This window comes from Thamnophis sirtalis, unplaced genomic scaffold (genome assembly GCF_051295495.1).
Source record: "Thamnophis sirtalis isolate CommonGarterSnake01/CBP01778 unplaced genomic scaffold, rThaSir2_p1.2 scaffold_2, whole genome shotgun sequence".
NCBI lineage: Eukaryota > Metazoa > Chordata > Lepidosauria > Squamata > Natricidae > Thamnophis > Thamnophis sirtalis.
Genome location: NW_028261382.1, coordinates 71,130,559 through 71,158,216, shown reverse-complemented (window position 1 = coordinate 71,158,216; position 27,658 = coordinate 71,130,559). Strand labels below are relative to the sequence as shown.

General features: G+C 46.1%; 2 protein-coding genes across 5 annotated transcripts in view; one reads left to right on the top strand and one right to left on the bottom strand.

Annotated features, from left to right (window-relative positions):
• The window catches only part of ANTXR1 (ANTXR cell adhesion molecule 1), a 132,698-nt gene extending 109,798 nt beyond the window's left edge, over window positions 1-22,900 (top strand). Inside the window, exons 15-18 of the mRNA XM_087706052.1 lie at window positions 4,649-4,744; window positions 5,097-5,264; window positions 13,154-13,234; window positions 16,898-22,900. Of these exons, the coding sequence (XP_087562178.1) occupies window positions 4,649-4,744; window positions 5,097-5,264; window positions 13,154-13,234; window positions 16,898-17,164 (612 nt within the window). The 3' untranslated portion in view covers window positions 17,165-22,900. The remainder of the gene's footprint in view (window positions 1-4,648; window positions 4,745-5,096; window positions 5,265-13,153; window positions 13,235-16,897) is intronic.
• A 1,358-nt stretch (window positions 22,901-24,258) lies between these two features.
• GFPT1 (glutamine--fructose-6-phosphate transaminase 1) overlaps window positions 24,259-27,658 on the bottom strand; it is a 42,912-nt gene continuing 39,512 nt past the window's right edge. For all 4 annotated transcript variants that reach the window (XM_087706047.1, XM_087706050.1, XM_087706049.1 and 1 more), the window contains one exon: window positions 24,259-27,244. In XM_087706047.1, coding sequence (XP_087562173.1) covers window positions 27,200-27,244 — 45 coding nt within the window. In that variant the 3' untranslated portion in view covers window positions 24,259-27,199. The remainder of the gene's footprint in view (window positions 27,245-27,658) is intronic.

Here is a 27,658-nt window from a genome sequence, read left to right as displayed (position 1 = left end):
AAGAGGGAAGGGAAGGAAGAAACTGTTGGCAGGGAGCCTAGGCATCTGCCCCCCACTAGGCAGGAGAAAGGCGTGGTGAATTGTTGATGGAAGTTGGAAAAGGAGGGACGGAGAACCTTCTACCTTTCCTTCCTTGGGCTTTGTCCCAAAACACATCTGGGGGCCACCAAGGAGCAGAGGAGATTCAGATTTAGCACTTCCAGCCAGCCGGCTCACAGAAAGCCGGCAAGGATCCTTTCCCACCAGAATGGATGGTGTTAAGGAGAGTTGGACAACCAAGGACTCATGTTGGAGAGAAGAAAAGGAAGCCAGCTGGCATCTTCAGCACCAGGGCCCTTAAGTCTCCCCGAACAGACCCAAAAGGAAAGTTGAAGGTTTGAAGTCTGCAAGTGTTGAAGTTGTCACGTTGTGGCGTCCCCTGCAACAGAGCATCTCTGATGATGACCACCTGGCTTCTTCCTGGGACCCTCTAGTCAATGGGGGTCTTATCACCGTATCTTATTATATATTATCACTGAAGAAGGTTTTGCAGAGGTCCAGCCTGATCCTCCCTCCTCGACTGGTCATAATCCTTCCCCTCCCTTGACTTTTTTCCTGCTTTCAAAGGTGTGATTTAGCAAGGAGTCTTTCAGCGGGGAGGGGGGGTGTTAACCCTTGTACGCGGTGGCTCAGTGGCTAAGATGTTGAGCTTGTCGATCAGAAAGGTTGGCAGTTTGCAGTTCGAATCTCTAGCGCTGCGTAAGGAGTGAGCTCCCATTACTTCTCCCAACTTCTGCCAACCTAGCAGTTCGAAAGTATATTAAAAAATGCAAGTAGAAAAATAGGAAACACTTTTGGTGGGAAAGGAACAGCGTTCCGTGCACCTTCGGCGTTTAATAGGGAAGTAGGATGCTTCTCTCTTAATTCTTGCAGGTTGTGCCATGAATGTGCCTCTTCTTAGAGAGCTCCTCCTGCTCCGCTCCTCCCCTCCTGCTGCTCTCCTCCTCCCCCTCCTCTTCTCTCATCCTGCTCCTGCTCCTCTCCTCTCCTCCTGCTCCTCCTCTTCTCTCCTCCTGCTTCTCCTCCCCTCCTCCTCTCCTCCTGTTCCTCTTTCCTCCTCTCCTCTCCTCCTGCTCCTCTTTCCTCCTCCTCGCCTCTCCTCCTGCTCCCCCCTCCTCCTCCTGTTCTTCTCTCCTCCTCCTGCTCCTCTCCTCCTCCTCCTCCTCCCTCTTTCCTCCAACAACCCTGGAATAACTCTTCTCTGATAGACATAACAAAAGAGGAGATAAACTTCCAGCAGGGACTGAAACCAGAAGGAAATGTAATGTGGCTTCCCTGGCTGTGACTGGGGACAGATGAGCAGCCTTATCTGCCTCTAGAAGGTGAGAATTTAATCAGCAACAATAACGGGAGGAGCCAGGAAATGCAGAGCTGGTGAGTCCTAGAAGGTTCCTGGCCACAGCCAAGGCTCTTTAAACTCAGTGACAGGGGAGGCAGAGCCTCACCACTGTTGTCATGAAAAAGAAAAACAAATTTAAAAGGAAAAAGGCTAAGGTAGTTGCTGCCAGAGTCACAGTGGATGGCTCTGCTTAGTGCTTAACTGCAGGAGGAGGCGAGAGAACCACGTGTCTCCTTTAGTCTACCTTTATGATCACTTGAGCAGAGTTAAGCAAGGGTTAAAAGGTGAAAAATTCCTTATGCAAAGGAGGCACGTGGTTCTCTCGCCTCCTCCTGCAGAGGACACTTTTTTAAAAGGCTTTTTTAAAACAGTTAAGCAGAGTCATCCACATGGTGACTCTAGCAGCAACTATCCCAGCCTGGCTAGAGCAGCTCTTGCCTTTTTCTTTTTACATTTTCACATTTTCATAGTGGCAGACAAGAGGAGAGTTGAAATCCTCTGTGACACAGCTGGAAAAGGTATGTGGGTCGGGGGGAGGGGGGAGGAATTCAAAATTATTTGTAAGTAATTGTAATTTGTATTATTATAAGTAATTTGTGTGTGTGTGTGTTTTACCCGCCTCTGCTGGTGCGCGGGCTGGCACTTTATTTTTTATGTTTTATTTTTTAAAGCTATGCCACCATGCCGCACCATAGAGCGGGACACGCCGGCTTCCGGCCATACAGTGGGCCGCGCTGTATGATTCATTTCTTGTGGAGGAGGCATTCAGACGCTTGGCTTAACCCCCCCCCCGCCACCGCCGCCCCCCCTCACCCAGCTCTAGTGAGCGCGTGCGCGCTTGGAGAGGCGGGCTCATGGTGAGCCCTCCGATCCTTATGCGGCGGGGAGATGAACCCGCAGCTTGTCCTACCCCCCTCCCCATGTGGGTGCCCCCCTCCTCCTCTCCTTCAAAGGCAAGAGGCAGGTGGGGTTTTTTTTTCTGAAGCGGCTTGGCACAGCTGCCGGAGGACATGACATTTGACCTCCTGCCCCAGCGGTCCTCTTGGAAACTAGGGTGGCCGCACGGCGCGGTGCGGAGTTCTTGGAAACACGTGTCATTGAACTCTGGAGAAGGGCTCCTGGCTCTTGAGCAATCTGGCCCAGCTTTAGGACTGCCCAGGGAACTTTTCGACCCTGCCTAGATTGGAGGAGTGGGGGGAGGAAAATATAGAGGTCCTGCCCGCTTGTCTCACCGGCCATCAACCTCACCACACGTCACTGTTTAAACTGGTGGTGACTGTGAAGCATCTGATGGTGGTGAACCACAACATCTACCCTGAACAAGTGAGACATCTGTAAACATTTGTCCAGAATCCCACAGGATATTGCTTGGCTTAGCAAAGGGTCCTCTTTTGGGAACTTGAAGGCCATTTGTTCTTTTCACAGAGGTTAAAAAAAAGTCAAGATAGGGTTGGTGACCTCCTGATTGAAGCCCCTTCCTCCCACCCCCACAGCTGGGGGAAACCCATGATACTGAAATCTAGTGGTCAGACATGGGCACCATCCTGACTTAATTGACCCCATCCCTGCAATGCTAACCTTCCAGGTAAGGCCTGCCCCCGTCCTCCTGTCCTTCCTCCAGGGGTCTCCAAACTTGGCAACTTTAAGACTTGTGGACTTCAACTCCCAGAGTTCCTCAGACAGCAAAGCTGGCTGGGGAATCAAAGTTGGCTGGGGAATTCTGGGGGTTAAAGTCCACAAGTATTAAAGTTGCCAAGTTTGGACACCCCTGCTCCGGAGCCTGAAGGCTTGGTACTGGGGTCCAAATTGGGGGGAGGGTTTTCCCATGCTGGAGGTGGCTGCTGGATTGATGATAGACTTGGAGAGATGTAGTGGGGGGGGGGATATTGCAAAGACATGTTGGTAGCAAACTGAGAAAGGTCCTTCAAACTGATGTTTGGTCTGCTGGCACCTGTCAATAAACATGTGGGTTGTTTGGAACCCTTGCCAAGACAAACCCAAACTTCCTTTCTCATTGTGGGGTCTTCCAGATGTTTTGGCCTACAACTTCCTTTACCCCTCACTGTTTTCATTGGTCAGCACATCTGGGCACCAGGAAGCTGGAAAGGCTGTTCTGCTATCTTTCTTAACTTTAGCAGCAAAATCTATTTTTGGCTTTTAAAACAACGCAAAGACAGACCGTTGGGTAATAGGTTCCTAGAAGGTCATTTTGGAAATGGAATAAGAGATATAACAGAATTGGAAGGGACCTTGCTTAAGCGGGAGACCCTCTACCCTGATGGTGAACCTATGGCACGTATGCAGAGGTGGCACACAGAGACCACCCTGTTCCAGCTACTCTTTTGCTTTCCGGCCCTTACCTGCATGCTGGCCAGCTGGTCTTTGAGGGTGCTGGAGTGCTGGAAAACTGCCTGAAAACGGCCCCAAAACAGCCTGAAAACAGCCCGGAAAAAAGCCTGAAAATGGTTTGAAAAACAGCCAAAAATGGCCAAACAACAAGCATGTGCCAGCTGGTCTTCGGGTTTCAGGTGATCTGGCGCACGCATGCACGCACATGATGCACGTTTGGGTTGGGCACTCGGTGCCGAAAAAGTTCGCCATCACTGCCCTATACTACGAGCATTCCAGAGAAATGGTTGTCCGGTCTCTTGTTAAATGCCTCCAGTGATGGAGCACTCACAGCTCCTGCAGCAAAATACGTAAATAAATAAAATAATAAGTCTCACTATTCCAAGGCTGTGCTTTCTTTCCCACTGGACAAATCGCATCTATGCAGGCTATCAGTGGGCAGAAATGTGCCCAGAGGAGGTGGCAAAACCTCTGAACCAAAATGCTTTTGTACATCTCCATTGTGGTGATGAAATACTGCTAGAAAAATATTTCCCTTATGAAGTAGAAAACAGGATATGCAAGCCCAAATATAGCTATATACTCTGAATATTATGCTTTGCTAATTCACTGGGAGATCTCTTGAGTCGGGTTTTCATTTAGGAGGAAGGGAGGGAGAAAAACAGGGACAGTTTGCTTCAGAGGGTAAATAAAACCTGGGAAGAGTTATTTCCTTGTAAAAAGCCAACACGAACTCCAAAACAATGTCTGATTTGTCTGATAACCAATAAGGTTGTGGCTTAATAAACAATGATATAAGCCAGAAGATTTTTATTTTATAATGTCAATGGAACTCTTCACAATAATTTCTTTCTATCCAAGGATTAAAAGTTCCAATAGATTAATGTTGATGTCCACATTTTCTCTCTTTCTCTCTTTTAGGAGGAAGACGATGATGGACTTCCCAAGAAGAAGTGGCCCACGGTGGATGCTTCCTATTATGGTGGGCGTGGAGTTGGGGGCATTAAGCGGATGGAGGTAGGGTGCAGTAGTGGATGCAGAAAGATGAGAGGGGGTGGGGATGAGAGAGCGGGGAGGAACATTGCAATTCACTAGCAAAATTGGAAGAGTTCTGGGGATCATCTCCAAGTCTTGAGGTTGTAAACTCAAGGTTTGTCACTGGCCTTTTGCTCCAAAGTCTCCAATGTAGTCCTTCTGTTTGTGAACCTGATGAGATCAAAGAGTCTCACCAAAATCCCAATCCCAAAATCCCCATCCCCAAGCAAAATTCCACATGAAGTTGCCCATCTCCACGTCTCCTTAGACAGGTCTGGGTGGAGTCATGGGAGAAGAGCTTGAGATCACGCAGATGGAAATGTTTCTCTTTCAGGTCCGTTGGGGAGAAAAGGGATCGACCGAAGAAGGGGCAAAGCTGGAGAAGGCCAAGAACGCCCGCGTCAAGATGCCAGAGCAAGAGTACGAATTCCCAGAGCCAAGGAGTCTCGGAAGTGGCATACGCAGGTCCTCCTCGCCCCATAAGTGGTATTCTCCTATCAAGGTAGGTTTCTTTGCTGCTGGGTTTATTACGACCATAATAAAGATTTCGTCCATATTGAGACATCACCACACAAATGTTGTCTAAAAGAAGCGTGCATGAGTTATCTTCACTTATCATAGTTCCCCATCTCTCAATTGTCCTCTCATCCTTGCACCAATACCACTCTATAATGCCTTGGTAAGACCACACCTGGAATTCTGCATCCAGTTTTGGTCTCCACGATGTAGAAAAGATGTGGAGACTCTAGAAAGAGTGCAGAGAAGAGCAATAACCAAGCAAAAAAACAGCCCTTGGAGGGCTGGATGTTTCCTGGGCTCCCATTATCAGGAGAAGACCGTAGCTCAGGCTCCATTCCTTTCCTCATTTTGTGCCCTGCCTGATCTCCGAGGAGCTGATCTCCGAGGAGCTGAGCTCAGCCAATCTGATCCTCATCAGTTTTGAGCAGCAGGGGTCTCCCAGGAGTTGCATCTGCATGGGAGATGCAGGCATCCCAAAAAGCCAGCACAGTCCTAGGCTACGTCAACAGAGGGATGGAATCGAGATCACGTGAAGGGTTAATACCATTTTATAAGGCCTTGGGAAGGCCACACTTGGAATATTTGCATTCAGTTTTGGTCGCCATGATGTGGAAAAGATGTGGAAACTCTAGAACCGGGATAGTGAACTTGTGGCACACGGAGCCATTTGTCAGGGCACACAAGGCATTGTCCTGTCACCTGGCCAGTGAGCATGCCAGCTGAGTTCAGCCTTTTTTATAGCTCCGGAGGACTAAAATCGGCCCTACAAGCAACCTGGAAGTGACTTCCAGTTTGCTTGTAGGGTTGTTTTTTGCCCTCCAGAGGCTTCGGGGAAGCTCCTAAAGCCTCCGGAAGGCCTCCGGGGGAGGGGAGAGGGAGGCTCTTTTCACCCTCCCCAGGCTCCTATAAAGCCTCTGGAGCCTGGGGTGGGTGAAAATAGCATGCAAAAAATGGGATGTCGCAGCTGTCATGCTCGCATGCGCACTGAGAGGTGTCGTGCATTGCATTATGGGTGCGGCACACCCGCACATGATCCCCTTGTGCTCCACCCGCTTATGGCACGTGAGCCAAAAAAGATTCACCATCGCTGCTCTAGAAAGTGCAGAGAAGAGCAACTAAGATGATTAGGGGATCCCCCAGTTTCATGACTACATAGCCACGCCCACCCAGTCACATGACCCAGCAAGCCACACCCATCAAGCCACACCCACAGGACCAGTAGTGCAGTAGATACAGGACCAGTAGTGTATGTATGTGTGTATAGATAGATAGATAGATAGATAGATAGATAGATAGATAGATAGATAGATAGATAGATAGATAGATAGATAGATAGATAGATAGATAGATGATAGATAGATGATAGATAGATGATAGATAGATAGATAGATAGATAGACAGACAGACAGACAGACAGACAGACACACACACACACACACACACACACATACATACATACATACATGGAATTCTTCATAATTAGGAACAATTTAATACAGAGCTCTCCAACCTTGGCAACTTTAAGCCTGGAGGACTTCAACTCCCAGAACTCAAAGCTGCCTCAAAGCTGCCTAGGGAATTCTGGGAGTTGAAGTCCGCCAGGCTTAAAGTTGCCATGTTTGGAGAGCCCTGATTTAATACAGAGCATTATGGAATTCATCCATAATGACTTCAGAGCTTTCCTTTACCAGTTTTCTTCCCCTGGCTAAACTCTCTTTCTTGATACCGTGCTGGTAATGAAGAAGAAGAAAGGAAAAATACGGGAGGGTGATTGGAGAGGAAGGAGTTAAGCCCTGTCCTCCCGCTGTTTGAGTCCTCTGCCTCCCCGCCCCTCAAACTTATAAAACAAACTTAGATTTGGAATCCTTGTCTGCTCATAACATCTCCTAGGGAAGGATTACCTGGAACCCTGCCTGTTTCCAGCCTTAAACAGAATTTAAAATATGAGACAAAAGTACAACAGTTTTATTTGCTTCCATTTCTCAGTGTGTTGAGCCAAATTCCTAGCTAGGTTTGACAGTCTGAATAGAGCTAGCCAAAGAGAGAAAGGCAGGACGCCCTTTGACTTTTCTGTTTAATCAGATCGACATTTGATTTAATCTTTTTGGTGCCATATGGAAAACAATCTCCCCCCCCCCCCCAAAGAAAAACAGCATGGAAACAAGCAAGGCTTAAATGTGCACTGTTGTTGCATATAAAAATAGCTCTCTCTCAATGCACAATGACTATGAATTTGGCACAAAGTAGACCATTCCACCTTATTATAAGAGCTGTGTGGCACAGTGGTTAGAGTGCGGTACTACAGGCTGCTTCTGCTGCCTGCTGGCTGCCTGTAATTTGGCAGTTCAAATCTCACCAGGCTTAAGGTTGACTCAGTTTTCCATCCTTCCGAGGTGGGTCAAATGAGGACCCAGACAGTTGGGGGCAAAAGGCTGACTCTGTAAACCGCTGAGAGAGGGCTGAGAGAGGGCTGTGAAGCACTGTGAAGCGGTATATAAGTCTAAGTGCTATTGCTATTCCTTCCTTGGTTCCTTATTCCCTTTCTCCTTCATCTTCCTGGTACCTCAGTGCTTAGAATGTAGTATTGCAGTGCTTAGAATGTAACTCTGCCCACTGCCAGGAGTTCAATTCTTGACTCAGCCTTCCGTCTTTCTGAGGTGGGTAAAATGAGGACCCAGATTGTTGGGGTCAAGAGGCGGACTGTATACCTTCTTGGAAAGGGCTGGAAAGCTCTGTAAAGCAATATATAAGTCTAAGGGCTATTGCTATTATTTCTGAACCCATCCAAGGATTGACTTGTCTCCAGATTCCCCTAGCTGATGCTGAAGGCTACTTCACAGCATTATCCTAAAATGGGCAGATGACCAGCTCTTCTGGCTAACTTCAAGGGTGGACATTGACATGGTCTCATGAGAAAGAGAATTCAAAAGCATGTGAAGGACATTTGTTAATACCTACATTTGTTCATTGATTAGCAAAGAGTTAATTCATTTCTTCTGCTTGGTGGGGTGGCCTGTAGTATACGCCTGTAGCAATGTCATTTTTCCTCCTTTTATGTTTGTATATCATATTTTATATTGACATTTCCTTTTCATCCAGCACTGAACCACAGCTCTGCTTATACTGCATTATGATCAAGATTGTCCTAAAAGTATCAGCCTTTTGGGCCAAGAAAAGCTGGGTTTTGTGGCATGCATAAATTAGGCATTTCTAGCACAAATGCAGTATACACACACACATACATATATCTGTACTTCTTTTTCTTTTTGGTTTTTGCTTGGCTTTGCATAATTAATTCTGCTCCTGCCAGACCTTGGGGGGAAAAAAGGGCTTGTGAAGGTCATAAAAGTTCACTAGAAACTCGATCCACCCATTTATTGGGATCTCAAGATTCCAATGTTGTTGGAGGACTAGAATATTAATCCTTTTTTTAAAAAAAAAAAAGGAAGAAAAATAAACTTGATATGTTGGTAGCTGAATTCCAGCAGGTTTCTTATTTTTCCTGCAAGACGTGTCCGCATGTTAGCCTCCAAACTAAATTCAAACTATTTACATGCCCCGAGTTCACATATCCCACTATACCGCCATGTTTAATTTATTCCAAATAGAATACAATGAATAAGATGGAAGGGACCTTGGAGGTCTTCTAGTCCAGCCCCCTGCTCATTCAGGAGAACCTATACCATTTCAGACAAGTGGCTTCCCAGTCTCTTCTTAAAAACCTCCAGTGATGGAGCACCCACAGCTTCTGGTGGCAAGCTGTTCCACTGGTTAATTATCCTCACTGTTAGGAAGTTTCTCCTTGATTCCAGGTTGCTTCTCTCCTTGGTTAGTTTCCATCCATTGTTTCTTGTCCTGCCCTCTGGTGCTTTGGAGAATAATTTGACCCCCCCCCCTCTTTGTGACAGTCCCTGAGAGAGTGCAAGGAAGGAAGGGAGGAGAGAAGGGAGGGAGGAAGAGAGGAAAGAAGGGAGGGAAGGAGGAAAGAAGGAAGGAGAGAAGGGAGGGAGGGAGAGAGGAAGAAGGATACTTGATACTTGAGAGACCGCCTTCTGCCAATTACCTCCCTGCGACCAATTAGATCTCACAGATTGGGCCTCCTCCGTATTCCATCGGCCAGCCAGTGCCGGCTGGCAACTAAAGGAGGAGGGCCTTCTCAGTAGTAGCCCCGACCCTTTGGAACGAACTCCCCGTGGAGATTCGTACCCTCACCACCGTCCAGGCCTTCCGCACAGCCCTCAAGAACTGGCTAGCCCGTCAGGCCTGGGGACAAGGATAGCTGCCCCTCCCGAATGATGAATGTATGTTGCTTATTACTTTTATTATATGTGTCTACGTCATTATTTGTATTCCCCCTCCCTGATTTTATGTGAGCCGCCCTGAGTCCCCTCAGGGAAAAGGGCGGCATACAAATGTTAATAAACATCTAAACATCTAAACAGGAAGGAAGGAAGGAGAGAAAGAAGGATCTGTCCTTGATTAGTTTCCATCCATTCTTTCTTGTCCTGCCCTCTGGTGCTTTGGAGAATATTTTGACCCCCCCCCCCTCTTCTTTGTGGTAGCCTCTCAAATACCAGAACGCTGCTATCATGTCACCCCTAATTCTTCTTTTCTTTAGATTGGACAGACCCAAATCCTGCAGCCGTTCTTCATGGAGTCTCCAGGCCTTTGATCATTTTAGTTGCTCTAAGATGTTTTGCTTTCATTTTTCTGCTGCATCCCCCTTCCATAACGTTGCCTTCTCTTCCCCAACCCACCCAATGGTGAAATCTAATCCCCCCCCGCCACCGGTTCTGTGGGTGTGGCTTGGTGGTGGAGGTCATGTGACTGGGTGGGTGTGGCCAACTTTTTTTCACTTTCAGCTTTTTAAAAAGCTTTTTAAAGCTTTTTGAATCATTTCTGGGGATCCCTATCCCAAGAAAGGTGTTGGATTAGATAACCCGTAAGGTCCTTCCAACACACAGGCTTTGTGGTTCTATGTGTCCTTTCTCTTCTATTTCTTCCTCTCTCTCTCTCTCTCTCTCTCTCTCTCTGTCTCTGTCTCTGTCTCTGTCTCTCTTTTTTGAAGACTTTGCACATTTTCTTGTAGGCTCTGGGTATTAAAAACTGCTGTAGATAAATTTGGTCCCAAAATCGCATTCTGGGACACAGGACCTGGTTTAAATTAAGCCTTGCAGATGGATATTTAGATGAAGAGCAGCCTCTACAAAAATATTAAAATAAGAAGACAGCAAGGAGCCCTTTTTCTCCCTAGTGAAATGACTTTCCATTGTTATTTTCTCCTTTATAACTAAGAAATTTGGAATATTGCCATTCTAAGTCAGGCTTATTTATCTATTCACATTTCTTTGAAGAATTTTAGTGGGTTGATGTAGCCTCTCCTTCTTCAGCTGGGAGACAGACCTAAAATCACTGTGAGAGTTACAGAACGGAGCAGGAATCCGACGGCTGCTCTCTCTGGTGTGTTGTGCATCCTTTGGGCTGTCTGTTGTAGCACGGAAAAAATGAGGCATGGTCTCCAGACAGGCCTGGGTTCACTTTGTGTTTACATTCACCACAATAGTGTCTGTGGGTGCAAGGGAGCTGTGCAGAAAAGCCACAACCCTCCTACTTGAGAGAGGTTCGCAACATGGCTTGGGGCCAACTTGATGTCACTCAAGCAAACTCAGTCACATGACCCCCCTCATCAAGCCATCTCCACCAAAACGGTGGTGAAAAGTTTTGACGGGGGGGTGGAGCCTTGCTGGAGCTAAGGGAACACTTGCAAACTGCAAAAAAATTATTTTGTCCTACCCGGCCCCCAGGAACACGCTGCAGGCTTCAGCAGGGCCTTGGGGAAGAGAGAAATGCCCCCGTTTTTGTGAGAAATAGGCAGAAAACGGTCCTTTTTTTAAAAAATGGAGGCATTTTTGCCTTCCCCCAGCCCTGCTGAAGCCTGCAGATTTCTTCTGGAGGTTGAGGGAAGGCAAAAACGCCTCCATTTTTGCAAAAAAAAATAAAATAATGCGCACACCATTAAAAAAGGGGGGGAGGAAATCACTTTTTTTTTTCAATGAAGATTGTTCTGTGCATGTGCAGAAGAGAAAATAAAGATGGCGGTGACCAGGATAGAACCAGTACGGTCACATGTCCGGCTGAGTTACTACCTATTCAGCCGAACCAGGAGGAACCCACCTCTGTGTTTGTGGGGAGGTTAGGAAGATGCACTTCTTTCTCCAGTGTTTGGTGAAGGACCCTGGGAGACCTTCAAGATATTCCTGTTGGCGTAGGCTAAGGACCTTCCAAATCCAGCATTTAGGGTCAGAATGGTTAACCAGGTAGCGTCTGGAAGCTCATAAGCATGGATGGGAAGACGATAGCTCTCCTCCATTATTGCTTCCTTACAACATTTTTCTTTTGCACTGAATGTTTTATCTTCTTGTTTTTCGCTCAAAATATAGAGCAGAATGTAAATCCTAGAAATCATTTAATCAGCCAATCAATCTAATGTTTGCAGGAGTAGAGCGTGGTGTTTAGATATTCTCCCTCATGCAGGTCATGGTTGTCCCAAAGGTGCTTTTTCAGGAGGCAATGGACTTTCTGTGTTTTTTTTTTTCCTTTTGAAGACGTTTCGTTTCTCATCCAAGAAGCTTCTTCAGCTCTGACTGGATGGTGGGGGATGGAAGGATTGATACTGCAGACAGCTGGTCATTTGCATCCTTTGAGTGGGTTCTTGAAGCACTTGGAGACTTGTAGTTATACAATTTGGGATAAACACCCTTTGAATAGTGTGGGAGTAGGAATGGATTTCCAGAGGGGAAAAAAATTGCAGACTACAGGAACCATTTGCACCACTCAGGTGACCCTGGGGACACAGATAAAACCTCCAGGGGGCCTCAATGACCCTCTAAAAGGATGCAAATGACCAGCTGTCTGCAAGGAATCTAAATCTTTCCATTCCGCACTCTCCAGTCAGAGCTGAAGAAGCTTCTCAGATGAGAAGCAAAACATCTTCAAAAGAAAAAAAACAAGAAAGTCCAGTTGCCTCCTGTAAAAGCACCTTTGGGACATAGTGTGCTTTGGGGACTATGAGAACACTCCTTGCTGGATGGAGAAACCGCAATCTGTCCATAGTCCATAAATTTCTCTGGAGGAGCAGGCACAGAGACCCTCCTCCAACTGGTGCCCCTTAGAAATATTAGGCGTCAATTCTTAATATTCCTTCCCAACATCATCAATGACTGTGTTGTTGGGGTGCTTAAAATCCAATAGGTATCCGTTATCCAACAAGAAGGCTCAGAAAACAGCCTAATTGTTTTTAGTAGCATAGATGGATGGTGTCTTTTTTCTTTCTCATATGTCAGGCAAGGTGGTATTTTGATTTCTAATTTTTTAACATTATTGAAAAAGATGAACATGTTTTCGTGCATTGCGTGTCAGGCCTGCAGCCATCTTTTCTTGTGGATCTTTGGCCTGCCACATTTTCTATTATTCTGCTATGCATTTTCTATTGTGGGAAAATGGGAGGGGGGATTGTACGGAGTTAGATGATATGTAGCCATAGTCTTTCTCGAAAACCAACTGGATGGGTGGAACTGCCAGTATGGCAGTGGGAGATTGGACCATGGGATGGACTTGTGGGTGTGGGGGGAAAGATCTTGAACTTCCAACTGGGAGGGGAAAACCGGGAAGCTTTCAGATTCGGGTTTTCCCAGATGTGCCAACATGGCTCTCTTCATAAATGGGAACTTTGAGCAATACTTTGCCTTGGACTCCGATTTACTTTTGGATGCAATTTGGAACCCTGACATTGCGGCTTCTGCCTGTTTTGCAAAGTGATTTATCTTGTGCCAATCTGCAATGAATATATGATGCCATTTCTTTGTTTTACAGGGAAAGCTAGATGCCCTCTGGGTTCTCCTGAGGAAAGGCTACGACCGGGTGTCCGTCATGCGACCACAGCCAGGAGACAAGGTAAACTTCACTCAGGGCTGCAGACAACTTCTCTGGGTTCTCTTGAAGAGTCCCTCTATGTTGTTTGTTTCTCAAACGTGGCCATTTAAAAATGTGCAGTCTTCATCTCCCAGAATTCCCCAACCTGCCAGGAATTATGGGAGCTGAAATCCACACAATTTAAAGTTGATGAGTTTGAGAAGAACTGCTGTAAATGTTGTCAAGGAATTGCACTGTGTAATACGATCGAAGGGAAAAGTTATTAAATATATGAGGAAAAAATTGCATTTATATATAAATATATTTATGGGATTTAATTATTTAAAATTGCATTTTAATTCATTCCATACAGTATTTGATTTTGATTAGAAATGGCTCCAAATATTTAAAACAATGAATAAATGTGTGCTTTTCCACCTTAGAATCTTTATTTGGGATTTTTATCTTGTGTAAGGGTGACTATAAAAAGTCTCTTGTGGCAAGGGATTTTCAGCTGCTAGGAAGTTCAAACTGGAGATTTTCTGGGATGGCACAGAGCCTTCTGCTTGGGAAAGAGGTTCGACTAGAAAACCTCCAAGGTCCCTTCCAATTCTGTTATGGTGTATTCTGTCCTGCTGGCCAGACAAATCTTCGCAGGGCAAGCAGCTAAAGTTCCAGAGCTACTGATGATCTGGATGTGTTTCCTGCTCCTTTAAATTTTGTTCCATTGAAAACCTGGTAAAGATCCCTCTGGAGCAGTTTTATAACAAAGGAATGATTTAAGAATTGGGGCTGAAGAGAGACAAATGCTGCTCTATTATATGCTGTGCCAAGCATTCCTGATAGCTTTGCTTCTTACTTAACATGCACTTTCTATAAAGTGAGCAGAAAAGCATGCTTCATTGAAAAACAAGTGTTTTGTATGAAGCATTTTCTTGCTGTCTCACGAATTTCAAATGCTTCAGTAAAGACCAAGAAACCATGTCCCTCTCCCCGCCTCTCTCTCTCTCTCTCTCTCTCTCTCTCTCTCTCTCTCTCTCTCTCTCTCTCTCTCTCTCACACACACACACACACACACACACACACACACACACACCAGGGGTGGATTGCTCCCGGCATTACTGCCGGTTCGGTGCGTGCATGCACATTTGCACAAAAATAGGTTGTGCATGCACAAACATTAAAAAAAGGGGGAAATTAAATTTTTGCAATTACAATTGTTCTGCGCATGCGCAGAACCAAAAATCAAGATGGCGGTTCCATAGGAGAACTGGTTTGGGGGCATGGCAGGCCTGCTGATTCCAGCCACCCAGGGCACTCCCACCAACCTTGGTCACCAAATTACCAAACAACAGTGGTGCAGTTTCTGGTGGTTTTTAAATACCAAAAAAAAAAAAAAAGTAGAATTGGTGGGTTATCCAACCCATTCATGCTTTAGAATCCCCAATTTTATTTTATTTTTAAAGGAGGTATAGAGCAGTGGCCCCCCAACTTTTGGGGCACCAGAGACCATTTCCGTGGCAAGAGGTTTTCCTGTGGACCACAGGAGGATGTGGTTTCACATGCTGCCTGCACCCCATGGATGGGGTGTCGCTTGTTTGCATGGCCCGGTTTCTGGCATGCAGTGGCCCAGTGTAGGTCCAGGGACTAGGGGTTGGGGACCCCTGGGGTAGAAGCTAAAAGCAATCTGCAGAAAAGGTAATTTTGAAAATTGGTCCCAGTCAGATGCCAGCACACGAGTTCTTGCCAACTGGGATGGGATTTCATTTCCCAGAATCGCTCAGGAAGGCTGGTTTGTGCCACCGATGAAAGGAGGAGATAAGCCTTGGTCAAGGGATGCCCGGTAGAGGGCAAAAAAGTCAGGATGGCATCCACAATGTGGCAAGAATCATGGGCAGAGCTTCCATCATACGGTTGTGCCCCACAACTGGACTTTTTCTGACTCACCTTCTTGTAGAACTCCCTAGCCTGGCCTGGCACGGTTTACGGTGGCAAAGACGGCTGGGGAAAATGGTCCCCAGTCCCCTCGCATCATTGAGGGCAGGACTGTTCCTTTTGGATATTGCTGGTGAGGCAAAAGGCAAATCACATTTCTGAAGCCAATTTTCAAGGACAGGGCTGAACAGAGTTGTGAAATGCGCTTCCTTGAGGAAGGTTGCCACCAAACACAGCTGTTTACCATCAGGACGATGGTCACATGGGGCTTATGGTTGGCTTGCATTCGCAAGGGCCGGCCAACGTTTGCAATTTTCTCGGCATTAATGGGGCTATTTTTACTTTCAGGACGCAGCCCAAATGCCCATGTGCCTTCCCCACCTTAAAAGAGGCACCAGGGCTGTTTTCCACCACCACCCCCTCCCCATAACAAGATTATTCATAGGATTGGGAATGCGGGGGGGGTGGCTTAATTAATGGGGCAATCACTTGCGGGATTTGTGCAGCTGTGTTTTGCATTTGCATGATAAACAGTGGCTTTTGAAGGCATTTGTTAGCCAGCTAGCCAGCTTCAGGGGCTCTTAAAGCTGTCCGAAAACCTTTTTATCTCTCCCCTCCTCCCGGTCTCTGCGTTGAAAAGAAAAATTGCTAACAGCACAATCTTGCATGCAAAACAAGGCATGGAAAGGATTACATTTTCAAGAGCTGATATTCTTTGCTGTTTATGAATATTTATCTTTTTCTGTATAGAGTATTTTAACGCCTAGGTAGCAATAAATACAGGTAGCCGTCAACTTACAGCACTTTGGTTAGTGATGGTTAAAAGTTACAATGCTACTGAAAAAGGTAATTTCCCTTTCCTTTGTGAGAAGCCAAGAGGGAAGGCCACAAATGGCCCTCAGGGGGTCACAGGATGCTCCAATCATTGAAAATGGATAGGTTAGAATAGGAGGAGATGAGAATACAGCTAGAAGGTACCTTGGAGGTCTTCTAGTCCACTCCCTGCTCAAGCAGAACCCTAACCCTAGCCTATATCATCTCAGACAAGGGGCTGTCCTGTCTCTTCTTAAAAACCTCCAGTGATGGAGCTCCCACGACTTCTTAACCGGTTCCACTTGTTAATTGTCCTCACTGTTAGGAAGTGTCTCCTTAATTCCAGGTTGCTTCTCTCTTTGATCAGTTTCCAACCATTGTTTCCTGTCTTGCCCAAAATATTCTACTCTACTCTATTGTTCTCTCTCCACCGTCCAAGCCTTCCGCATAGCCTTGAAGAACTGGCTCGCCCGTCAGGCCTGGGGATAAGGACTGTTACCCCGCCCGAATGTTGTATGCATGTTGTTTGCTATTTTATTATGTGTTGTAATCTCAATGTTGTATTCCCCCCTCCCTTGGTTTTCTGTGAGCCGCCCTGAGTCCCCTCAGGGAAAAGGGCGGCCTACAAATGCAAATAAAACCTCAAAACCTCAAAAAACCTCAAACCTTCTATAATTATTCTATTCTATTCTCTAATCTGTGGAATAGCTTGCCTTCAGAAATCATGGGCGCTCCATCACTGGAAGTTTTTAAGAAGAGATTGGACAACCATATGTCTGAAATGGTATAGGTTCTCCTGCTTAAGCAGGGGGCTGGACTAGACGACCTCCAAGGTCCCTCCCAACTGTGTTATTCTCTCCCCTCCTCTTTCTTCTCTTCCCACAACTTTCAGAATTAGCAATGTGTCCCGTTTTTGCATTGGCCTACTCTGAGGTCTCGTTTTTGCTTGTCTTTCAGGGACGCTGCATTAACTTCACTCGAGTGAAGACCTCCCAGGCGCCCCCCAAGTACCCGCTCAACAACACCTACTGCCCTCCATCCCCACCTCCTGCCCCTGCTTACAACCCTCCGCCCCTTGCCCCCATCTACACCCCACCGTCCCCAAGCTCACCCACGCCCCCCACCCCTTCCCCACCTTCCACACTGCTTCCGCCCCCGCCTCATGTCCCTCCCCCCAACCGGGCTCCTCCCCCTTCCCGCCCCCCTCCCCGCCCTTCCATCTAAAGGCCCAGCCCCTCCCTTCCCCAGAAGCACTTCTCCAGCCGTTTTCCACGGTACTCTTCCAATTCCATGAACAGAAGTGGCCTTTGCGTTCTGGGCAACGAAAAGAAGAAACTGGTTTTATTGTTACTCTTTTTAAAAAACAAAAACAAAAAAAATCCTGATGCCTCAACTGGACCAGAAATCTCAAACCACCTGTTTTCAGTTCTAAAAGAATCTTTGCAAATCATAAGAAGGAAGAAGGAAGGAAGGAAGGAAGGAAGGAAGGAAGGAAGGAAGGAAGGAAGGAAGGAAGGAAGGAAGGAAGGAAGGAAGGCTGCGTGATAAAGATGGGAAAGAATGGCATCTCTGGGCAAAGCCAGTAGTCCCTGGAAAATGGATTTCCCCATAAATTACTGGTGGGATTCTTCTTGGGGTCACAGAATCCACCTCAGCACAACAAAAGGCGATTCCTACCAACTGGGCCGATGCTGCTGGAATCTCCTACCAGGGGAATATCTTTCATGGGCCTGAACTTGTGTTGTGTTGCTGCAAGAAATACAGGATACGGCTACGGATGGAGAGCAGAAGGACAGCGGGGCCTTCCAACTTTGCAAAATCGAAAACAAAACCATGTAGCTCTTCAGCTAAGGACAGGCAATCGAAGAAGTTGGAGAGCCAGACTAGGATGGGAAGAAGTCCAATCATCCTGGGCCAATTTTCTCAACACCTGAAAGCATCAAGGAGTTGATTTTATAGGAAAAACCACAAAGCCGCTGGAAATAACGCCAAAAACGTTCTCCTCCTCCTCAGATTCTTCTTAATATAGGTGACCAAATGGGTCAAATTCTGGGTGAAGTTTCCTGCTGGCCAGCTTAGAAAAATAACCAACCCAGTTTGACAGCAGGACACCAGAGTCAACCAGGGTGAGATGCAGAGAGAACTGGATTAACATGACAATTATATATGCCAAGTGTTTCCCCCTCTTTTTATTCTGAATAACTATGGTTAGAATGTGGATTGTCGGAGACTCCCAGGTAGAGTTTATATCAGAGGTCTTCAAACTTGGCCACTGGAAACTTGTGGACTTCAACTCCCAGAATTCTCCAGCCAGCAGAGTTGCCAAGTTTGGGGACCTCTGGTTTATATTATGAAATCACTCGCCTCCAAAACAGATTCCTATGCAGGGGGGGGGGGGGAAACAAGACAGCTCTATTTCCATTTCTATGTCTTCCACTGTTTTCCTTTTCCTTTTTTTTTGCTGGTTTTCTGTTGCCATAAAAGTAGCAATCAAAAAGGGAAAATGAAAGAATGAAGAGAATTTGGATAGAGCTGAGAAATGATGGCCTTGTTTGGAGATGATAACCAAGATTTTTTTTCCTCTCCAGCGGGTTCATATATGTCGGCTTGGTTTTGTGGATTGTCTGATGGATGTCTAGAAAGCGAGCGGAGCAGAGAGAATTTTTTAGAGGTGTTCTAGATCTGTCTTTAGATTTTCTGGGAAACAGAAAGAGGCTGGCAGGAGGAGGTCTGATGATGTCCCCCTGGCTGGATTCACTCATCCGATTAGCCTGGGTTCAAATGGGATGGGTACAGGTAGTCTCCGACTTACGACGACCACAATTGGGCCCAAAATTCATTTCGCTAAGCAAGACCATTGTTCAATGAATTTTGCCCCCCTTTTCAACCTTTCTTGTCACAGTTGTTAAGTAGATGCAGCTCCCCCATTGATGTTGCTTGTCAGGTCACAAAAGGAGACACTGCTACTGATGAGTCAGTTGCCAAGCATTTTAATTTTGATTCATGTGACCATGAAGATGTTGTAATGGCTGTATGTGTGGGAAACAGTTGTAAGTCACTTTTCCCAGCACCATTGGAACTTCCAATGGTCACTAAATGAACCGTTGTAAGTCGAGGACTACCTGTGTCTTGTAATTCAGGCATCCCATCCAACCAGAGTTCGGTTGAGCCATTTGGGGCAGAGTGGCTTGCTTGTGTTATCCCAGGTTTAAGGGGAGGTTCAGCCAGCATCTCATGGTCCCCTCCAGTTCTGTCCTCTAAAACCCCTGGATGCCTTTGGATTGTGATGGATAGAAGAAAAGTAGAAAATAACTTGCAAATGCAGAAATGCAGAAGGTTGCGTTGTGTGCAAAGCACACCCCCAACTCTGCAAAGTGAGATGTGAAAGTCAGGTTTTTTTTAAAAAAAAATATAGCAATAGCAATAGCAGTTAGACTTATATACCGCTTCATAGGGTTTTCAGCCCTCACTAAGCGGTTTACAGAGTCAGCATATTGCCCCCACAGTCTGGGTCCTCATTTTACCCACCTCGGAAGGATGGAAGGCTGAGTCAACCCTAAGCCGGTGAGATTTGAACTGCAGAACTGCAGTCAGCTGAAGTAGCCTGCAGTGCTGCATTTAACCACTGCGCCACCTCGGCTCTTAAGAATGGACCAACTCACAAAGGTCCTTTCGGGAGTCTCTACTTGGCTTTTGACTGCACAAGGATTAAATTCAATAGGATCTTTTCTAAGGCTGAAGCTTTCAACCTGATCTGTTTTCAGGCCAGCAGAGACTGAGAGATTCCCAGGGATCTACTAAACAACAAAGCAAAACACTAAAACAAGCAATGGTCTCTGCTCATCCCATCCTCCAAGGACTAAAGAACAAAGCATGAAAGGACACGGTTGACGTTAAGCATGAAAAACCAATGTCCTGGGGTGGGGGTGGGGGCAACATACTTAAACCCAGAGATGCTTCTTCAGCACCGTACAAAAGATTCAACAGCTGTTTTCCAGAACAGGTAACTACTGTGTCTGCAGGCAGAACAGTGAAGAACCCCCTCCTCCAACACACACACACTCACAGCCTTTTGGCCTCTGCCATGTGAGATCCCTCTCAAGAAATAGCCTTTCTTTGGGTTGCAGTTTGTGATCCATTGGATTTCCTCCCCCCCCCCAATTTACCTCTTGGGGTGGGGGAAGCCATGACAACCAGTTTGGCTGGTTAGCAACGGTTGGGCACCATCAGCTTGAGTTTCCATCGTTGAGTTTCCAGCACCATCGTTCTTGAGTTTCTTCCACATGGGGCTTGCTAGATTAAATCAAGAAGGGATGGATGGGAATTCCAGGAAAATAGCTCCGAGATTTTGTCAGGCTTTTGTCAGGAAGACGAGTCAATGGCAGAGCAATCTCCCCAGTGGAGGTACCCCGTTTCCCCAAAAATAAGATAAAAAGCCCAATCGGGCTTTTGAGCGCATGCACTAAAATAATCCCTCCTTGAAAATATTGCAACACAGCAGGAGCCATGAGGTGACCACGCTCGCTGCCTGCTGCACCTCAAAAATAATAAGGCCTCCCCAAAAATAAGGCCAACTTTGTTTATTTCGGGGGTCAAAAGAAAATAAGACTCTCTCTTATTTGGGGGAAGTCAAGTCAGCGGTCACAAATTCTTGTGATCAAAGCTTTACCTTTTGATGTTCTATTAAAAAAAAGGTTGGGTCTTCCATTGCATGGCCCCCATCTGACTTTGCCCCCTCCCCACAGATAGCCTTCTTGCTGTAGTCGTGTCATATAAAAGTAGGTTTTTACCCCTCATAGTTGATCCACGGTGCTTCAAAATGTGCCAAAAATGCTTTGAAAAACAATCCCATGGTTTAAACTGCTAAGCGCATGGGGACAACTTGAGAGGGAGTGCAATTTTAAATAGCCTCTGGTTTTATTAAAAGTTTTTGTCTTCTCAATTGTAGACTCAAAAAAGAATATACATTCCTAGGGGAAAGAGTACGAAATAATAATAATAGTAAAGAATTGTAAAATTAAAGAAGGTAAGACAAATACAAATAGGCACGAGCCCTGAGCACAAGTGAAAAGCGAAATTCCAAATCTAGGGTGTATATATTATTGTGTGCTTGCCATATTTCAAGTGGAAGCATTTCCTATTGGGTGTGGATAAAAGATCTCGGGGTGGGTTTTTTTTCCCCACATTGTAGTAAATTATTATAAAGCCAATGATATTTCATGGCATATTATTGTATCAAGCTGTGCTTGTTTTGTTTTGTTCTCCTCTATGGTTGTATTGCTTTTATTAATGTATATTGTCTGTTAATGACAAGCACTTCCTTTACATAGCATTAATTGTGATCACCGGCCATCTTCCACCCAACCGGCGAGAAAACTGGTGGGACACCACTTGTGAGCTTCTGTGGAGACCCTGCTCATTCCTTGCCCTCAATTTCCATTGATTTGGCTGGTTGCATTGCAGGAGAAACCCACCTCCCATGGTAGAGACCACTGACCCATGACAGCACAAGCCAGAACTGGAGAAAGCAATAGGGCAGAGCTGGCTGGAGAATTCTGGGAGTTGAAGTCCACAAGTCTTCAAGTTGCCAAGTTTGAAGACCTCTGCCGTAGGGTTTTACATGCTGGGAAGGGTTTCTGTGCATCCTCCATCCCTTGGCGGCAGCTTTGACAAGGGGGGACATCCTGCAGAAGCCCCCCCCCATGTCTTCACTCCCCATCTCAGGGACCAAAGGAAATCCAGGCAGCTGCTGTTGCAGATGATGCCCAATACTTCTACAAGGTGTTGCGTGTCTTAGCAGAGTCAGCTGTTTCGTAAGACCTGAACCCCAAGCCATGCTTGAGTAGGGACCTCCCACGTATAAATGGGATGTCAGCCTTCCAAGTCAACAGAACTCCCAGGTAGGCAGGTTCCCTCAAAGTCTATCGGATACTTCATATTGGCACAATTGGGGAAAGCCAAGTCTGAAATTTCCCCCGGCTTTCACCTGATTAAAAGTTTCTACTTACACACACTCACAAAACTCCAAGTCACTGGTCATGCTGTCCAATCAAGGTACTGGGTGGTTGCCTGGTTACTTGCTCCTCCTCTGCCCAGCCACCTGTGAGAATGTCCTTGGTTCCCACAGGAAAACTCAGTGTTGAGTTTTCAATTCACTGTTGACACAGAGGCTTCCAAGATGTGATGGTGTCGCTAGAGTGTGGGAGAGTGCTTTTTCCCAGGGCTTGGGAGACGCAGATCCACAATTGCTCAGATGGCTTCCTTTTCCCTTTCTTAGTGTTACTGGGTATCACAAACACGGCCGGCTCAAAGCATTTCCAGCACCCGGAAGTGAGAAGCCAAGACTGGAAGTGCTGAATTTGGCTCAGTGACACTTTAATGTTATGTGACAGTGAGGTTGAACTGGGGTAGTACAAATGTATGTACAGACAATACTGTGTAGATATTTTCTCTTAATAGGTCTCGTTGTATTAAATAATGCAAAATTAGCCGTTCTAAAGAATTCCCTGCAGAATGGAGCAAGGTCAGATTCAATTGACCAGCACTGCAATGTTTTTTTCTCATACAATTTTTGGATATATTGCATTATTTTGGGGGGGATGGAATTACAGAGCTGCAGATGACAACAGATCAACCTTGGTGAACTAATTTGTCATCTGTGGGATTATGAATTCAGTGTGGTCCAGGGACTCCTGCTTGAGCAGGGAGTTGGTCTAGAAGACCTCTAAGGTGCCTTCCAACTCTGCTCCTCTGTGCCCAGCCCAGTGGGCCAAATGCAAGAGACTGGGAAGACCCAGATGGAAACGGCAAATGGGGGCAACTGGGTGGATATCAGGCAATTTGTGATTCCTCAATCAGCATAAAGAAATTATTCTGGGCCTTTGGCTTGTTTGCATGAGTCATTTTTTTTAATGCAGTCATTATTTTGTCAGTTCTGATGTTATTAAAAAAATAATCTGAGCTTTTGGTCTTTATGTTCCATTTGTAGAAAAAAGGAAGTGATGAATAGCTGGCCTGGAACTCATTCAGCAGCCACCCCTCCCTTTCTTACTCCCCCTCCCCAATATATTTGGTCTTGGTATTTGTGGATGCCACCTCGACCAGTGACTGCAGCTGCATAATTTACACTACTGAATTAACAGCTTTACGGGGCCCTATTGGTTCAGTTGATGTGCATGTGTACCATTTTAATTCCAAAATAATATTTAAGGCAGGGGTCTCCAAACCATTTTAATTCTAAAATAATATTTAAGGCAGGGGTCTCCAAACATGGCAACTTTAAGACTTCAGCTCCCAGAATTCTCCAGCTGGCTGGAGAATTCTGGGAACTGAAGTCCACAAATGTTAAAGTTGCCAAGTTTGAAGATCTCTGATTTAAGGGATCATGGAGACCATTAACCAACTTACTGATTGGTGTATAAATCCACATTCATATCAAAGACTTGCCAACAAATAGCTGTCCAGCCACCTCTGCCTGACACAGAGAGAGAGAGAGAGGGAGTGTTAGTTAGTTAGTTAGTTAGTTAGTTCCTTGTCTAGCACCTATGGAGATTTTCCCAATGTTCAACCAGAATGACTTGGACATAACTGTTGGGACCACACAAGCTGTTCAATCATCCACATTCCAGCTTCGAGTTTTGTTGTTTGGCCAACCTGAGATATGTTGCTGAAGAGTTCATAGACCAAACTGCCTTGAAAGAGAACGTCCACTGGCCCAGATGGTGTTTGAGGGAAGCCCCCTCCCCAAAGAGGCGAACCACATTACAAGCCCATAAAGACATGGGGAATACTTGGCCCATTGGCCAAGAATGTGGGCACACATGGTTTTGCCTGCCTTGAAGATGTTCTGCAGATTCAGCCCAACGGGACCAATTTGGGAGGTGACTGACCACTGGCAGAGTTCCTCAAAAGCTGACGGTGTGGAATATGAAGCCTCCCCAAAGTTGCAAATATCTGCACAAAAATATTATTTTTTTAATAGAAAAAGCTTGGGAAGAGGATGGTAGTTGCAATGGTGTGAATTCAGCTTTGATCTCTTTTTTTGTAGAAGTGTGAAAGAGGTGAAGTTTTGATAACAGTTGGGGAACAAAACTCTGCCAAAACAATATACTCCAAGAAGCCTTACGCAGGGAAATTCATAAAATGAGTCTGAGCAATGATTTCCAAGCCAGGGTGAGGGTGAAATGACAGACCTAACCATGCAGATATCTTCACTTTTTTTTTTTTTTTTTACTAAAGCCCACTTCAGACCAAATCTGGGTCACTGTAGCGGCATTTGTCCCCGAAGGAACACCATCGATCAAAGATGCTCCAATAAGGAAGATTACGCAATTGTCTTTATTCAAAGAGCAAAGTACAAAAACAAAACAAAACTGAGAGAACAACTGAAATGATAAAAAGTTCTACAGAAAACAAACGATGGTCCCATCAACCAAGGCAAGCCAAAGATCTACATTCAGGAGGAGGAACGTGCGCCCAGGTGTTTCACTTTCACACATACACACAGCCCAAGCCAGGACCGAATTGACTCCGCAAGGCAGAAGACATGAGGCCAAGCGCCCTGGAGAGCAGTGGTGCCCAACCTTTCCAGCTTTGCAAACTGGCTGGGGTGGGGAGAAATGGGTTCCAAGTGAGTGCCAGGCGTGGATGTGCGCACAGCTGCATGGTGGGCCCTTGTGTGTGTGCGTGAAGCTCACATCTATCGCTTGCACGAATGGTGCTTCATGTGCACGAGGCAGTGCCTGCCGTCCTCACAAACGGAGGTGCGTACAACGCACTCGCCTGCCACTTGAGTGACCTGATTCCTGGGATGTTGGAAGCACGGGGAAGCTTCCTGCAGAAAATGAAGCAGGAAGAGTAGGGTAGGGATATCCAACCTTGGCAACGTGAAGACTTGTGGATTTCAACTCCCAGAATTCCTCAGCCAGCTGTCTGAGGAATTCTGAGAGTTGAAGTCCACAAGTTTTCACATTGCCAAGGTTGGCAATTTTGCTGGCTGAGGAACTCTGGGAATTGAAGTCCATAAGTCTTCAAGTTGCCAAGGTTGGAGACCTCTGCTCTAACGCGTTCCCTTACAGCTTGGCCTCCTCCCTCCTGGCCTTGTATGCTATGTGGCTTCCAATGGAGAAATAGGCCACAATAGGCGTGGCTATTTTTTTCCCTGTTCAGCGCATTCTTCCTGCTATGCGCTTCCTTGGCCGACTTAAGAGTAGCGGAGACCAAGCTGAGTGAAGAGTCTCCTGCAGCCATCCTAAGGCTTTTGACTGTTATGGACAGCTCAGATGGGAATCTAGCAGCCCCCAAGAAGGATGGGGACCAAGCCTCTGGACATGACAAAAATACCAACATTGGCCAAGAAACTTCTTTTCATAATAAAATTTCTGAACATTCCAGTGTTCGCTGCAAACTACCATTTCATTCATGAGCGGAAAGCATCCTTTTAGAATGAAGATGCTGTAGACTCCTATACACTTAGGAAGCTGTCCTTAAATTAGCCTCCGAGTAATGGGTACTACTGGTCATTTCCCCACCCCCGTGCACAATAAGAGTGGATGTGTCACTCTATTAGGATATTTCTTATCCAATAAAAGGCTGCTGAGAACAGGTCTAGATTCAGCTTACCATTATATCCTGACAAGAGTTTAAATTTCTGTTGAGTTTCTGCGCAATTTGCTTTTTCTCCATTCTAGAGGTACATCAATGAAAGCCATTTTTTAGTGCCAATGTCTGTCCCATTAATCAATCAGAAGGAAGTTGAAGGACGGCAATATTTTGGCCACTCTGGATTTTTATTATATTCGCATCCTCTCTAGATTTCAGAGCTAGAGGATGCTTTCCGGAGGCATCGATTTCTCTTTGGTCCCTTCTGTATTATTCCCATGGGGGTCATTTTAGCATCCTTTTAGCTCTCCTGCCCAACACGGAAATATCAGCATAATATCCCCAAGTACAGAGGACTGGGCTGGTATAAAAGATTGTGCAAAGCAAATCTATTTGGATTGAAGGGAATTCTGCACATTTCTAATAAACTGGAGAAGCACTGGGGGATGGTGGGTGGGGTGATTGAAATACAAAAATGCACCAGTCATTTCTCACAGTGGCTCCAATTCAACATCCGCCAGCATTTTTCCCTCTTTTTATCAGGAATAGGAACGCTATGCAGAGCAGACCGAAAATACATCCAGATGGAAGACACAACTCCCTCGTTCGTCCCTGGTTCTCGAGATTCCCTGGAGACCTCCAGATGCCTTCCCAGATGAAGGGAAATGGGAGAAGGACTCAAGAGCTGCCCAGCCCATTTCTCATTCAGCCACACTGGTTCAAGGCATACCTCTTGTCCCCCTCTCATTGCAACTTCAAAGGCTAGCATTTCTCTTCGATGCACTGAAAAATAAATTCCTTGAAAAACCTTTTACCTTCTTCGGAGAAAAGGGGTTTCTCAGCTCCTCACTTAAAAAAAATGCCAAGGCTAAGTCAACCTGCAGTCGTTTGACTGGACTCCCATTAAAGGCCTGGCACAGGGCCTTCACATCGGAAGGAGCAGCTATGTAGACCTCTGTTTACGGACGGGGGGGGGGGGGAGGTATTTTCACCCCCTTTTGCAGGGCTGAAGGCGTGAGGCCAAATTCCAAAATGCAGGCCTGTGCAACCGAGGAGGGATAGACGATCCACCCACCACGAATGGGCTGCAAAGGGGAATGCTCACAGAACAGATGTCTGGGGTTGCACACATGTGGACTAATTGGGAGGTGAGGAGGGTGGAAATACACTCGCCAACAGAAACCTTGGAGCCAAAAAAAAGTTCACCCAGATTCTCCCAATGGTGACAACAGAGCACTTATGGGAAAGAAGGCAGCCGATATTGGAGCCCTTCTCTGTTGTATGCAATTTCATTTCCATATCCTTGTACGAGCTCCACCCTCTCAACATCCTAGAGATAACTAGGAAACAATGCAATTTTATATAACTGATGAGGATTTTACAATAAACAGATTTTGGTTGTTGTTTTTTTTAAAAAGGGAGAAAAAAACCCCAGTACTCTTGACTTCGCTGCCACTGGACAATGCTACCAGGAGCTTCGTGGATTCAGCTCCTCAACTATCACAAATGCAACAATTACAGTATAAAGATTTTTTTTCTATAATGGAAGTAAGAATTGATCACGGGAGAAAGGTTTTAAAATCAGCGTTTTTCGGTACCAAAAGTGAAGGAGGAGATTGGGGGGGAGGGGATCTCTTTTGTCAACCTTGGGCGAGCCCCTCATTCAACCGTCACAGATTTGGCCAGGTTTCTTGGAAAGTCAACCTAGAAGAATGAAAATGATATACACAACCTGTTAAAATCTTTGTCATAGTAGGAATTGAGGAGCCTTGACGGTTCCTTCACACCGGCTTAGCTCAGAAGTCACAAATATCTGCTTTTACATTTCCAGGAATTGGCTAGGTCTACTTAACCCCCCTGACATCACAGCCTGAAGTGAGCTGGGAAGGCATAGTGCAGTGTGTGTGTGTGTGTGTGTGTGTGTGTCAAATTCGATTTCATTGAGGGCCACATCAGGGTTGTGCTTGATCTTTGGGGGGAGGGGGGCGTGACCGGCTCATGACTCGTGTTGGGGGTGCCTGTGGTGGCCCCTAGCACTCTGCCAGGAAAAACTGGCTCCTAAACTGTTTTCGGCTGCCGCGGCCTCCTGCAACCCTCTGCCAGTGAAAATGGAGCTCA